General features: G+C 44.5%; 1 protein-coding gene across 1 annotated transcript in view; it reads right to left on the reverse strand.

The window, feature by feature from the left end:
* Nucleotides 1-7,158: 7,158 nt before the first annotated feature.
* The window catches only part of LOC143283862 (cyclic nucleotide-gated channel alpha-3-like), a 162,320-nt gene continuing 154,478 nt past the window's right edge, over nucleotides 7,159-15,000 (reverse strand). Inside the window, exons 4-5 of the mRNA XM_076590240.1 lie at nucleotides 14,047-15,000; nucleotides 7,159-7,389 (exon numbers count right to left, since the gene is read on the reverse strand). The exon at nucleotides 14,047-15,000 is cut by the window's right edge and continues 215 nt beyond it. Coding sequence (XP_076446355.1) covers nucleotides 7,159-7,389; nucleotides 14,047-15,000 — 1,185 coding nt within the window. The remainder of the gene's footprint in view (nucleotides 7,390-14,046) is intronic.

Raw genomic sequence — 15,000 nt, forward strand, 5'->3', positions numbered from 1 at the left:
GAGGCGTCACTGCGTTCGGACAAATCATTATACGCTGCACCGCATCCGCAAAGCAAATGCCTGACCAGTAGCGTAAACCAACGTGCTGAGTCAGGCCCTCAGGGAATGTAAAAGAATATAAAATGAAGTAGGATAAGATACATAAGTAAATGAATAGATGTTAGTAATTTAATTAACTGAAATAACAACAACAGCAACAACAAAACCAATTAACATTTTCAAAATGTGCGCTTCCGCATGAATAGTATCCAAATCATCCAAATCCATACAAAAATGTAAGCAAAAACCACATTTGAATTCAAGAAGAAAAAAAAAAAGAAAAAAAAGAAAGAAAAAACCGAGAGCACTTGATTCAAATCCTCCACACAAATCACAACAGAAATGAGTTATTGAAGTACAGAGATCAAGGAGGTCCTGTTTCAGACTGTCCAAACCAAGGTACCACCACCTGTGGAAGAGGTGACTCAAGCACAGACTGGCACCCTGTAGCCAGGATCGAAACAGTGCCACTGCAGCCACGGCCACGGCCTCAGTTCGGTCAAACATGCTCATCTGCAAGGACAATGGTCTGGATGCTAAAGAGCAACAGGCCACGGCATCTCTATGTCTCCTGCTCTGACACCGACCGACCACATCAGGCCAGTTTGGAGATTGTCACAAATCTTGTGAATAATGCTCGCACAACATTCCTTTTCCGCAACTTTCTTTGAAAACCAAGCCATAATAAGCAGCACGCTGCCATCACATTTTTTATGCAGATGCGACCGACACAGTATTGCTACTATCATAATATATATATATATATATATATATATATATATATATATATATATATATATATATATATATATATGTGTGTGTGTGTGTGTGTGTGTGTGTGTGTGTGTGTGTGTGTGTGTGTGTGTGCACATTTCCAGGGCAGTTGCCGAGAGAAGCTAACTATACCCAAGTTGCCAGGTGCTTACAAATGTATAATGTATCATGCAGGCAGAGAGTAAACTGTTACACTAACAAGAACACACGGTACAATTCAGAAATATTGCACTGCAGTCATGTGCAAAACGACGTTATTGCTCACGAAAAAAACAAACCACAACATAAAAACAACAGTTTCCTTAAAGAATAAGAAAAGCCAACAGGCAACACATTCTGCACACGTTCAACCCACCTGTCTGCATAATTGTGTTTGGAGGACAAACATTAAGGTAAAAGCAAAACCAAACCCAAACATTCTCGATAAAAAAAACAAAAAAACAAAAAACAAAAAAAACCGCCATGCATTAATTATTAGGATAAAAACGTTACAGCAGCATTTGCTCTCTCTCTCTCTCTCTCTCTCTCTCTCTCTCTCTCTCTCTCTGTGTTTCTTTTTTTTCACGTACAAATGAAAGCGTGATGTAAGCCTTTTACAGTTGTCTCTTTTTCTGTTGCTTTATCCCACTCCGCTCTTTGTCAGACAGTTCACTCCACACGGACATTCATTGAATGAATAGCCTCGACCACGCCTCCCATGAATATATTCATCAGAGAACGACATCTTCTCTGTCTCTGTCGCCCCCCCCCCCTCCCCCGCCCCCCTCACTCCCCCCCCCCCCCCCCCCCCAGCTCCCCCCCTCCCCTCCTCCTCTCCATTCTGTCAGCATGCTGACTGCCAAAGGTGTCAGAAACGAGAAAAAACTGGCGTGGCTTTACTCCCGCATGGCATCCTTTTGTTTAAAATGTTGTGGTCTTTATCTGGTTATCTGGCATGATGGTGGCCTTATGCAGTCAACTGAAAGTCTTTGACCTTCATTCATTTCTTTTTTTTTTTTTTTTTTGTTTGAAGCAAGCACAGCCATATGATTACAGTGTTTGATATTTTCCCCAACCCTGCGAAACAAGAAGTATTACGTTGTTTACTTTAAAATTCAGGCATGGGACTTGTACTGTTTTTGTCGTATTATGTCACAATGTGTTGCTGATACGTTTCTCGATTCGTTTGTGTGCACCTTTTTTCCTTTTTTTTTTTTTTTTTTTTTGGTTTTTTTTTTTACAGCATCAGACAAAAATGTTTTCGTAAATATAATAGAACCCCCCTGAACTTGTAAAAAAAAATTACCAGTTCAGTTCCAGTAGCTCAAGGAGGCGTCACTGCGTTCGGACAAATCCATATACGCTACACCACATCTGCCAAGCAGATGCCTGACCAGCAGCGTAACCCAACGCGCTTAGTCAGGCCTTGAGGAAAAAAAACAAAACAAACAAAAACCAAAGCCTTCGTGTTCATTTTCGGATAGAGCGTTTATTTGCTAAAACGACTTTCCTTCGTGTATTAATTTTTTTGCTTTTTTGTTCTCATGGGCTTTTGGTCTCTTAACGTTTTGGCATCACTCTTTTGTTTGTATGACGTTTGAATGAAACGTTCCAAAAGCAAAGAGAGAGAGAGGGAGGGAGAAAAGGTCAAAGGTCTCACAGCTGTTTACAACCAGCAGGGCAGTGATTCCATATCCGCTGGGTTTAGGTTTCAGTATATGAAGGCGGGGTTCTTCTTCTTCTGCGTTCGTGGGCTGCAACTCCCACGTTCACTCGCATGTACACGAGTGGGTTTTTACGTGTATGACCGTTTTTACCCCGCCATGTAGGCAGCCATACTCCGCTTTCGGGGGTGTGCATGCTGGGTATGTGCTTGTTTCCACAACCCACCGAACGCTGACATGGATTACAGGATCTTTAACGTGCGTATTTGATCTTCTGCATGCGTTTACACACGAAGGGGGTTCAGGCACTAGCAGGTCTGCACATATGTTGACCTGGGAGATCGGAAAAATCTCCACCCTTTACCCACCAGGCGCCGTCACCGAGATTCGAACCCAGGACCCTCAGATTTAAAGTCCAACGCTTTAACCACTCGGCTATTGCGCCCGTCGAAGGCGGGGTTCAAATCCTTTTCTCCGCCGTTTTAATCTTCCCCAATCGATCTCACGTGCGCCATTCACAGCCGGTGGGTGAGGAACTGAGAGACATGTGTCTTTCCCGAAGACACAGCACCATGCCGGAAAGAGCCCCGTACCACTGGTGACACTGGATCAGAAGATTCTGCCACGGTGGACACATGGAACATACTTCTTTAGCTTTGTCTTGCCACTCCCCACAAAGTCCACATTTCATGAGCCCAACACACAGTCTGACGTCACTGCCCTGTGATGTCAGCAGATGACACAACCACAATGTGGCAAGCTTGGGAAAACACCGAAAGTCTCAGCAACGATAACTCACGGATGTTGGCAGCTGCAGATTCGCTTGTTTTCCAGATCACAACAGGGAGTGCTGAGTTTAGAACATTTTGACTATACCGTTTTGAACGAAAATAAAAGTGTCATACTATTCAGAATATGCTAAGGCTGATGAATGAATACTAAAAGACATATTATCAGAATGAACTACTGTTCCTGCTAATTTTGTTAAAATGTTCGTAACATTAGCGTTAAAAAAAGAATATTATGTATTAAAAACAATGCAGGTCTCAAACTACGGACTGAAGTAAAACAATATAACGTTCTTAAGTTTCGGTTTAAAGGTGGTGTCCGAACGTGCAGACTGATTCATATACGCTTCACCACATCTGTGGTTAACAAGGGAGCAGATTACTGATCTTCAAGAGAGAAAAAAAAAGGCAAAAAAAAAAAATAAATAAATAAATAAATTAATTAAATTAAATTAAATTAAATTAAAAATCGATAAAAGCCCACCAGGTCAGACAATCAGATTCTTCAATCAATGACTCTGCAGTATCGTAGCCACTGATTGTTGTCCGATCCATAGGATTTTCCGATCAACCAGGGTCGATCATTTCCAATGAAGCCAGCTGATAATCCGATCCACTAATGAAACGGGTCAGAAACTGACCTCATGATCATTGATTCAACTGTCTTCTGTGACTGTGACAGGGGTCACTGCTGACAGGCGGAGACTGTGGTCCGTCAGTTGTCGGGACGCCATTGCGGAGTGGACAGTGTGTGTCCCTCTTGTCTGAGCAGGTAAGGGTTCGATTATCGGTTAGCCATGTGGTACTTAAGGGAGGCATTTTCCCATCTCGCATATGAACATACACGCAAACAGAACTTACGTTTTAACATCATCTAACCTCTCCCACCTCGCCGCACACATACATACACACCGATGTTTACGCATATTTGAAATGAAAAAACAACAAAAAACGAGAAAAAAACCCCAACAACAACAACACCACCAACAAAAACAAACACACAAACAAATGCACATGTTAAAACATGAGCTCCAAAGCACTGATGATAAACGGTATGCATTGTCTGAAATGAAGGAGATCAGCTGTCAGCGAACCATCACTGTAGTCCACTGTCAGGTACTGTGAGTAACAGACCAGCAAGACCCCAAGAAATCTGCCCACGCTGGAGAGCTGCAAAATACTGACGCTGCACTCAATCTGGAGATCGTCATTATGCTCTGGACGTGTCTGTATTGGATGTGGAAGTCATAGATCTAAACCTGCACTCCGACTTTGAGCTATTTTCACTGGTGGACTGCAAACCTTAGAATTCCCTTGTTCAAGGGTTAAATGTTAAAGATTAAATTTTCCATTGCCTGTTACGGCCATCGGAGCAGTCAATCCCTATCCACGGTGGCTGGGGCTCTACATAGAAAGGCCTGGGACCAAACCTCTCCTTCCTTCCCCCAATCGAAATCACATACCCATTCACACCTGGGTGGAGTTAGGAAAGTCGGAGCCACATGCCTTTTCCCAAGATACAACGCAACATGCCAAGACAGGGCCTCGAACCCTGATCACTGGTGGACGCGGGATCAGAAGTCAAACGCCAAATCGATTCCGCCATGTCGTCTCTTTTTCAGGAGGCAGACCTGTCAAACTCACATTCGTTTGAAGAACCCGCACCATACGTTTGTGCTGTGCTATGGCCCAGGAAACAGTGCATCAGATAACAAGCCGTTTTCCTCTGTCCTCACTCCCCACTTTCCCTGCATGCCTTTGACACATAAATGTCAACAAAGTGAGCAATCACATTATGATTGTTTCCCTCCTACATCAGTATATACAACGAGAAGTATGCCAACTGGCTTCAATCGGTTATATCCACCAGTTTAATGGCAAAGTCCCTTATTATAATGGCGCTGAGCTGAACCAGCCAAGACACAAAGATGAAATGCCGCACCAGTCTACATGCTGTTCTATTGCTTTGTTTGTGCTTCTGTGCGGTGAGGTCGCTGTCACGTTGTTGCAGGTCACTGTCACCCGTGAAACAATCAGCCAACAGTGAGGTTACACGTAAGGACTGAACATACACACACATATGCTAATCTCTCACACACACACACACACACACACACACACACACACACACACACACACACACATCTACATATGCGCGCGTGCTGTGTTCGCGTACAAGACGCAAGTGTTCGCCTGCTAGACACTGAGTGCACGAACATGTTCAAAACGTACATTGTTTGTGCACAAAAAAAATCATCCCGGAATCCTGTAAACGGCTGCACTGGTGGTTCTCCCCTGTCACATTTGGCTGCAGCCCCTGTAATAACGATCAACAACACTGACAGCATTCGTTCAGTCAGTCCTTCCATACAGCCGCCATGTTTGCTGACACCACAGCGTTGGCTGTATCATTGACGTTCCATCCACCCTGAGGCATGCTGCCCCCCTGCCTCCTGTTCCCCAAAACGAAATGCACACTGGGCTTGACAATCAACACCAACATCTGTCTCTGGATACTGCTTCGTTGCTGTGGAGGGCACTCAATTAACCACCGCGGCTCCAGAATCATTTTGCCCTGTTGGATTCCAAATGTTTCTACAGCCAAAGGCTTATTCCGTTGTTCGCCAAACACGTGTATACTGAACGTTGATTTTGTCTCCTCCTAGTGTCCTTGATGCACGTGCAATTGTATCAGTTCAACATGAACAGCTTCTTTCAGAAAAGAAAGGAAAAGCCGAAAAGAGTTTTAATATCACGCAGACTGTGTGGACATGACGCCTCTTCACCAACTGGCGACAACAAAGACAGGTTTTCAAGTCGATGAAATGTTGTTGTTGTTTTATTAGTTGTCCTCACGCACCAAGGCATGCTATGTCACGATCTGCACTACACTGTGCTGCATTGTGCTGTGTTGTGCTGTGTTGTGTTGATATGAATAGTTGTGCTATGTTGCGTAGCGTTTCGTTGCGTTAGGATGCGTTGTATTGAGTTGTGTTGAGTTGTGTTGCGTTGCGTTGTGCTGCTTTTTGCCACGGTCGCCACAGTATACACCTTTCTTTCGGTCTGCAAAGTGTGACAAGTGTGCTTGTTTTACTGTTGAATTGGACGATTTTTGCAACAAAAAATATATACCAGGGAAATAAATATTTTTGTCGCCCATGGGTTATTTTACGTGCGCTAAACGCATGTTTGCACACAGGACCGGGACGTCGGCCTCATACGAAAGACTAGTATCCAAACCACCACACGGTTAAGATACCGTGACAGAAAAAGGGAATCGAACCCCTCGGACGCATTACCCACTAGGCCCCCCACACGAACAACAAAAGCCAAAGAAGAGTTTTCAGATCCACGTGAAATACCGCCTGAGAGGGGAGACGATGCCCGTATCACAATTTCGGACAACAAGACACGACGAAACTGGCTCGATGTCCAAGCCACGAGATCACGCCTGGAAATGAATACAGTCTGTCCCCGAGTTCTTTCTGCAGTCCCCACGGCTTGCTGAGATACGACAGACCCGTGCTGTGCTCTAGCCCGCTGGAAACGTCTCACAGCTGTGCCTGACCGAGCTGTTTCTGCAGTACACACCCACACACGCCAAGGCTTGCTGAATTACGTACTGTGATGTGCTGTAGTCGCTTGGGAACCTTTCAGAACTGTATCAGACCGAGTTATTTGTAAAGTACCAACACACACCAACACCAAGAGTTGCTGAATCACCTACTGTGCTGTAATGTAGCCGGTTGGAAACTTCCCAGAACTGTACTTAACCCGAGTTAATTCTACTGTACCCGACACACATACCAAGGCATGATGAATCATGTGCTGTGTGCTGTGCTGCTCTGTAGTCGGGTTGGTTGGAAACTCAACTCAGCACTGTGCCAGAGACCAAGTGGTGGAGGTGGTGGTGGTCACTTGGCTGAGGGATCGAGCTCCTGGGCAGACATGGTGGACACGGCGTCCCCGTCCCTGGCCAGCATCTTCTCGGCTCGCGTGATGCGCTGCTTCAGCTTGAGCTGCGTGGAGTTGAAGTCGGACAGGAGGCGGGCGAAGCGGGTGGACAGGTTGTCTATGGCACTCTCCAAACGGTCCATGCGCTGCTCCATCGTCACCTGCTGCTCCATCTCCTTCCGAACCGCGTCCTGCACGTGTCACACACACACACACACACACACACACACACACACACACACACACGAACAAACACACACAAAGGTAAATTATGGATTTCAGGGCAGGGTACTGGGTCATATGAAACAGATTAGGTCATGTCTTTTGAGGTCAGGTCAGGTTGGTGGGTCATGCAACACATTGGTCAGGTAAGATCAGGTCAGCTATGGTCCTTTTGGGGGGCATCTGACCTTTTTTCCCCACTATTTATATTTTACCTTTCTTTTTCAGGGTCTTTCATTCTTTGCCACGGGTCGTTTTTTTTTTTTTTTTTTTTTTTTTTTTACAGTATCATATTGATCTTTCATGAGCACACACACATTTACTCATGCCTTTCCTTAATTATCTATTTGATTTGATTTGGCTCTGTCATTCCACAGTGTCTTGATGCCTGCGTTCTAAGAAATTTTGACGACTGTACATCAGTTTATGCTGTCGCTAATTCAGCAAGAGTTACAACCGACTGCAGATGTCACTCTTTCGTGTACGTAAGGCTAACAGCCGATGGCGATATGCCTAACTGGAAGTAACATCACCAGAACACACGCACTTGATATAAGCGCAATATCTACTCTGTAACGGATTAGTTAACTGTTTGGAAACTGAACTTAGAACAGGCTTGCGGACCTGACCGCCATAGTATGATACGGCCCGGTGACGAGTTTCCTGGATAAAAGGGGTTTGTGAGAGGTTCTGACAGACGGCCGGAAGTTTGAGTAGATGGCTGTATGCAGATGTATCATGACTTACTTTGTTCAACTTACCTACAAAACCCTTACTGACGTATCCGTGAAACTTATCGACTCGAAACGCCCCAAAAAACGGAGTGTGGCTGCCTACTTGGCGGGGTAAAAACGGTCATACACGTAACAGCCCATTCGTGTACATACGAGTGAACGTGGACGCTGCAGCCCAAGAACGAAGAAGAAGAAGAATCGACTGGGAAAAAATGGACTGGTGAGTGGATGTGGATGGGTGTTTGCAAACTTCTTATCATGCATTTACGTTTACAGTTTTGTTTGTTTGTTTGTTTTTGTTTTTGTTTTTGTTTATTCCGCAACTTCCATAGAAAACCTACAGTGATGAAGCTGCGAAGCTCATCGACAGGAAGAATAGACTGTGTTACGTGAATGGCTGTCAACAAACTTCTTATCAGCATGTAAATTTCTTTTTGAACTTCCCCACACAGATGTATCTGTGAAACTTATCGACGGAAAAAAAAAACAAACAAACAAAAAAAAAAACCAACAACAAAACCCCCCCCAAAAAACAGACTGTCTGACAGAGACAGGGGATATATATATATATATATATATATATATATATATATATATATATATATATATATATATATATATATATATATATATATATATAAAGCAGCATTTGCATTGTAGCAGCCAGAGCCATGTCCCGTTGGTTTCTAGGAGTCCTGCATCCTTTCCTGAAAGAACATTGATCTTGGAAGGTAGGTCGGAATGTGGAACCTGATTGATCAGAAGCGCCCGTCATTTACCCATTCTATTGTAATCCCTCCTTACCCCCCCCCCCCTCCCCCGCCCCCTCATTCCCATTCACCTGCCTCTCTGCACGTTTCCGTTTTGCTGGGTGTTCTTGCTTTGGGAGAGAAGGAAAGTGTAAAAAAAAAAAAAAAAAAAAAAAAAAAAAAAAAGGTAGTTTTCAAGCAGGGACGAGTGGTGACCTAGCCAGAGAATCTGAGGGTACTCGCCAGGATCTTCTCCCCCTTCTGCTGAACCTCGAGGTGTATCTGGACGCAAGACAATCGGATGAGACGATAAACCGTGGTCCTGTGAACAGTATGCACTTAGCGCACGTAAAAAAGTAGCCCACGACAACAAGGGGTCTGTCCTTGGCAAGTTTTAACTTTAAACTAGCATTAATTACAGAGTAATTTCCCTTTTTACTATCTGCACCAAAACGTTTGCAAAATAAACAAAACTTCCATGCTTAGCAAAAGAAGTTCCTGTTTGAACAAGAAATGATAATAATGACTGCTCTTGTTGTTGGGTCAGAATATCAGATCAAAGTGCCAAGTTTAGAGAATACAAAAAATATAAATATAACAGTAAATGAAGTTTGCATATAATTAGGCTTCATTTTGTGTGTGTGTGTGTGTGTGTGTGTGTGTGTGTGTGTGTGCCCCCATCCCAGAGGTGCAATATTGTTTTAAACACGATGACTGGAAAGAACTGAATTTTTCCTATTTGTATGCCTAATTTAGTGTCAACTGACAAAGTATTTGCAGAGAAAATGTCAATGTTAACGTTTACCACGGACACACACACACACACACACACACACACACACACACACTGACTGACTGACTGAAACCATTTATTGTCAGATTAACTGTTTGTTGTACTGACATTTTCGCAACCATTTGAATAAAATATTAACTGATCAACACAAGGAAATTCTGATTTGAGGAAGGTATGATTAAACACACACACACACACACACACACACAGACAACCGAACACCGGGTTAAAACATAGACTCACTTTGTTTACACAAGTGAGTCAAAAATCCACTCTTGTATACTTGAATCTGCCTGTGCGTGATTGAAGCCTGACTAAATGACACAGAAAACCGATGACACGTGCTCAAAGGTAGCTGTCACTCGGCTGTTAGGCAGCCTATTGTTAATGACCCCGTGTTTGTACAGGGCTTACAGTTTGGTCTCTGACCGAAGCTCGGAGCTGAATGTGACCCATTTTAAGACTTCTTATTTCATTTCGATCATTTGCTCTCTACATATCTTTTATTTCATCATATCTAATGTGTCTTGATTATATATATATATATTTTTGTTTTATCATTATATTTCATTTTAAGTAAATATATATATATTTTTTTTACAAACCTAATGTGGGCGCTAAAGGCCTTACCAGCGTGTCGGGTTTATGCGTATATGTAACATTTGCCCCCACCCCCTCCCCCCTTTAAATAAAATCCAATTTGTTGTTGCATTTTTTGGGTCAGTCCGCAGGCATTGACGCATCCTTGAAACTGGGACTGAAACTGTGTGGGTAAGGACGGTGCAAGGAACAGTATGAAGTGGACCTTTGTCCTGCCGGGACACAGAAAAATCACTCTTGTCCACAACAAAGACAAGCGATTTTTCTGTGCATTCGACGGACAATCCATCTTTGAGCCCTCTCAATAATTTACTAATAATTCAAACATTTTATATGTAAATGTGTGTCTTCATGTTTTACATCTATTTGCTTATTTATCATCATTGTTATCTTATTTATTTATTTATTTATTTATTTATTTATTGTTATTAATTATTATTATTATTATCATTACTACTACTACTACTACTACTACTACTACTACTACTACTACTACCTTTTTTTTTTAACATTATAGTTATTATTTATTAATTAATTAATTTGTGTAAGCTTATCTATCATTTATTCACCTTTTTTTTTCCCCTCAAGGCCTGACTAAGCGCGTTGGGTTACGCTGCTGGTCAGGCATCTGCTCGGTAGATGTGGTGTAGCGTATATGGATTTGTCCGAACGCAGTGACGCCTCCTTGAGCTACTGAAACTGAAACTGAAACCTGCCGGGAGTGTCCGTTGTGCCTCAGGCCCGCTATGCTACGTGCTCGGTAGACTGCAGGCCCGCTATGCCACAGGTCCATTATGTCACAAGTCCGTTTAAAACATAGGCGCTCTGGCGGGCACAGTGTAGCCTGGGGCGTCGCATTCTCATTAACTGGCGGTGTTCGTTCAGATCAAAATGCTTGAGGTGGTTGCACGAGAGGTGTCTGTTATGCCATGGGTCCCCTAAGCCCAAGGTTCGTTATGCCATCGGTCCATTACTGACTGCTAAGGACTCGCGTGGCACATTGCCAGTCGCACAGCGGACCTGTGAATTAACGGAGCTATGGTACATGTACAACGCCATGGACTTTGTCCAGCCACCTTCTGAACACCTCAACGAAACACTGTGATAAAGCTTGCTGTCTATGCTGGGGCCAGAATGACTATGGAATTGTGACCTGGAGAGAGAGGGAGAGAGAGAAAGAGAGAGAGAGGGAGAGGGTGGGAGTGAGAGAGACAGACATATAAAGAGAGACAGAGACACAGAGAAACATACACAGAGAGAGACAGACAGAGATACAGAGTGAAAGAGACAGACACAATCAAGAGACAGACAGATCAATGTGCCAGAGATACTTTTTGACAGGTCAGGCAGGAATCAGGATTAGCCTTGATCAAGGTGGTGAGATGTGTTGGGTGCTGATAATCATCCCCAGCGCAGCACGATATCCCATGGCATCACGTTACGTTCCTCCCCTGTCCATCAGAGAGGCAGCCAGGCGGCCCCAGCTCTCAGCTTTGTCAGTGGCTTAATGCTCATGAGGAAGTGCAGTGGTGGCCCAGTAAGTGAGTTTCCTCTTAGGAAGCGAGGGAATTTGAGTGTGCGGGATCGAATCCCACACTCGCCAAATATTGTTCCCCACTCCACGTGAGTGGTGGTCCAGTCGCTTTTCATTCGTGAGACAATGAGCAGAGATCCCATGTGTAGCATACCCTTAGTGTAGCGCATGGAAAAGAACCCACGACAACAAAATGCCATTGGTAGAGTTTTGTAGGAAAAGCCACTTTGATAACATATTTGCAAACAGGTAAAAACAATAATAGAAAAAAGAAAAAGTTGGCGCTGCACTGTGGCGACGAACTTTTACCGGAGAGAACAGCTTGAATAATTTGACACAGAGACATGTGGTGTGACAAAAAAAAAAAAAAAAAAAAAGCAATACAATACGATACAATGCATACAATACCGTTAATGACTTTGACTGTTATTTGCTTCCATACCCCTGTTTGACAGCATCAAACACAAACTGTTTACCTGGATACTATATAACCCATCCAAACTCCGTTAAATTCTACTAACGGTTCGTGAAGAAATTCAGAAAAAAGGATATTATTTACACTTTAATCATATGTCACTTCTATACGCATTTCTTTTCTATATAATTTTGTCTTTTGAAAAGCGAATTATTTTTTGTCTATTGCAAAGGGACAACATGGCCAGTTTGCTTGTGTGCTTGAGTAGGCTTTTTGACGTGTAAAAGATACGTGTGTGGATTGTTTCCATTCCCCTAGTGGGGCTAGTGCACTAACTTCTGTTCCTGGCCTGACCTTGAACATTGACGGCAAAGCAGAGCTGCCACCTCATCTGCTGGCAACCTTTCCTGTACTGATGCGGACACATCCCGCCCTTAGCTACCACTGACAGGGGATTCATCACACACAGGAGCAGATCACACGGCTGTCCGACTGGGCAAGGGGATTTGTTCTCATCATGGTGGTGCATGGTGCTTGTGTGTGTGTGTGTGTGTGTGTGTGTGTGTGTGTGTGTTTGTGTGCGCGCGCGCGCATGTCTGTGTGTGTGCGTGTGTGTGTGTTTACGTGTGTGTGTGTGTGTGTGTGTGTGTGTGTGTGTGTGTGTGTGTGCGCACATGCACACACATGCATCCACGCGTGCACACACACACACACACACACACACACACACACACACACACACACACACATTTGCTTTGCTCTATTTTCGATTCTATACAATGTGCGCATTGCATACAGTGCACACTCATTTGTGCTCGTTTGGATGCAACGCGCAACTCTTCCTGCACGTTATACGCACTGAGCAATACAATTACGCATTACAGAGAATGAGCAAGACCACAACGTTGCTTGTTGTAGTCAATGGGAACGGAGTTAGCGAGGCTAGAGGTGCTCACTAGGACTCACACCACCATCACCATTCTATACTACGTGTGTCATGGCATACAGTGATCGTTTACTTCGTCAATAAGGTTTGTACTTCTTTCGCACTACCACCATCACTAACACCGCAAAAAGCGAGTACAGTCGCAATATAAAATGACAATATTTTTTTTATCAGCATCATCATCATTAATTTCATTATTTTATTATCATTATTATCAGCAGCAGCAGCAGTACTAGCATAATTATCATCATTATTATAAACCATGTATGCCACATCACAAACTGGAAGCCTACATTATTCCGTCGACATAAGCAAAATATTTCTTGGCGCCAATATAAACGACGTGTGTCATACCGAAAAGCTTACCTTATCCAGTGTTTACTGGCACTATCTTCACTGACAGTTTCAGTTTCAGTTTCAGTAGCTCAAGGAGGCGTCACTGCGTTCGGACAAATTCATATACGCTACACCACATCTGCCAAGCAGAGGCCTGACCAGCAGCGTAACCCAACGCGCTTAGTCAGGCCTTGAGAAAAAAAATATAGATAGATAGATAAGCTTACATAAATAAATAAATAATAATTATGATATAAAAAGGTAGTATTAATGAAAATAATAATTAAAAAAAAAAAGACAACAATGATGATAAATAAGCAAATAAATGTAAAACATGAAGACACACATTCACACATACACCCACACATGCATAACAGATATGCACCAAACACGCAGTTTCACAGATATGAAAGCACAGTCAAATACATATAAACGTACGATGAGCTCCAACACACACACACACACACACACACACACTGACACCATTATAAACTAAGCGTGTCACAGCACACAACGTACCTCGTCCAGGAGGTTGTCCTTCTTGAGGATCTGCCGGCCCACCTCCATCAGCTTGTTCTTGGCCTCGGGGTACTCGGTCAGCGCCTCCCACAGGGCGTCCTTGGACAGGCAGAACAGGTCGCTGTAGCCGATGGACCGCACGTTGGCCGTTCGCCGGTTACCGGTCTTGTTGCCGGCGATGTTGAGGATGCTGACCTCGCCGAACACGGAGCCGTCGCTCAGCGTGGCGAACACCGTGTGGCCGTCGTCCCCCACCACGCTCAGCTTGCCCCGCTTGACGATGTACATCTCCCGCCCGATGTCCCCCTTCCGGCAGATGTAGTCCCCGGGGGAGAAGATCTGCAGGCGGAGTTTGAGAACCAGCTCCACAAGGAGTCCCGGCTCACAGTCCTGGAAGATCTTGACTCTCTTCAGCGTGTCCAAGTGCACCTGGATGGCCATCTCCGCCTTCAGCTTGTCCGGCAGGGCGGAGAGCACCTCCTCCTCGTTCAGCGACTGCTTGTTGGTCCACAGGTAGTCGAACCACTTGATGACGCGCTCCTCGAGCTCCTTGGACACTTTGCGGAACTCCATGTACTGCTTCACGCCGTCCATCTTCTGCTGGAACTCGGCGCGCGCCGCGTTCATGTTGGTGATCATGCTGCCCACGTTACCCACGATGGTGGCGAAGATAAGCACGCCGATGAGGAAGTCAACGACAACGAAGAGGTACTCCACGTCCGTTTCAGGCTGCGGGGTTTCCCCGATAGTGGTCAGCGTCAGAGTGGACCAGTAGAAGCTGTAGATGTATTTCCGGGTGAGGGGCCGGTACTTGGGCAGGGTGATGTTGGGGTATACCCACTTGTCCTCCCCGAACCCGATGGCGCCGCTGATGGCGTAGTAGATGCAGGCGTTCCAGTGGATGATGATGAGGATGTAGAGGATCAGGGTCATGATCCGCCACAGCCCCGTGAA

The sequence above is a fragment of the Babylonia areolata genome, chromosome 7, assembly GCF_041734735.1.
Source record: "Babylonia areolata isolate BAREFJ2019XMU chromosome 7, ASM4173473v1, whole genome shotgun sequence".
Lineage (NCBI taxonomy): Eukaryota > Metazoa > Mollusca > Gastropoda > Neogastropoda > Buccinidae > Babylonia > Babylonia areolata.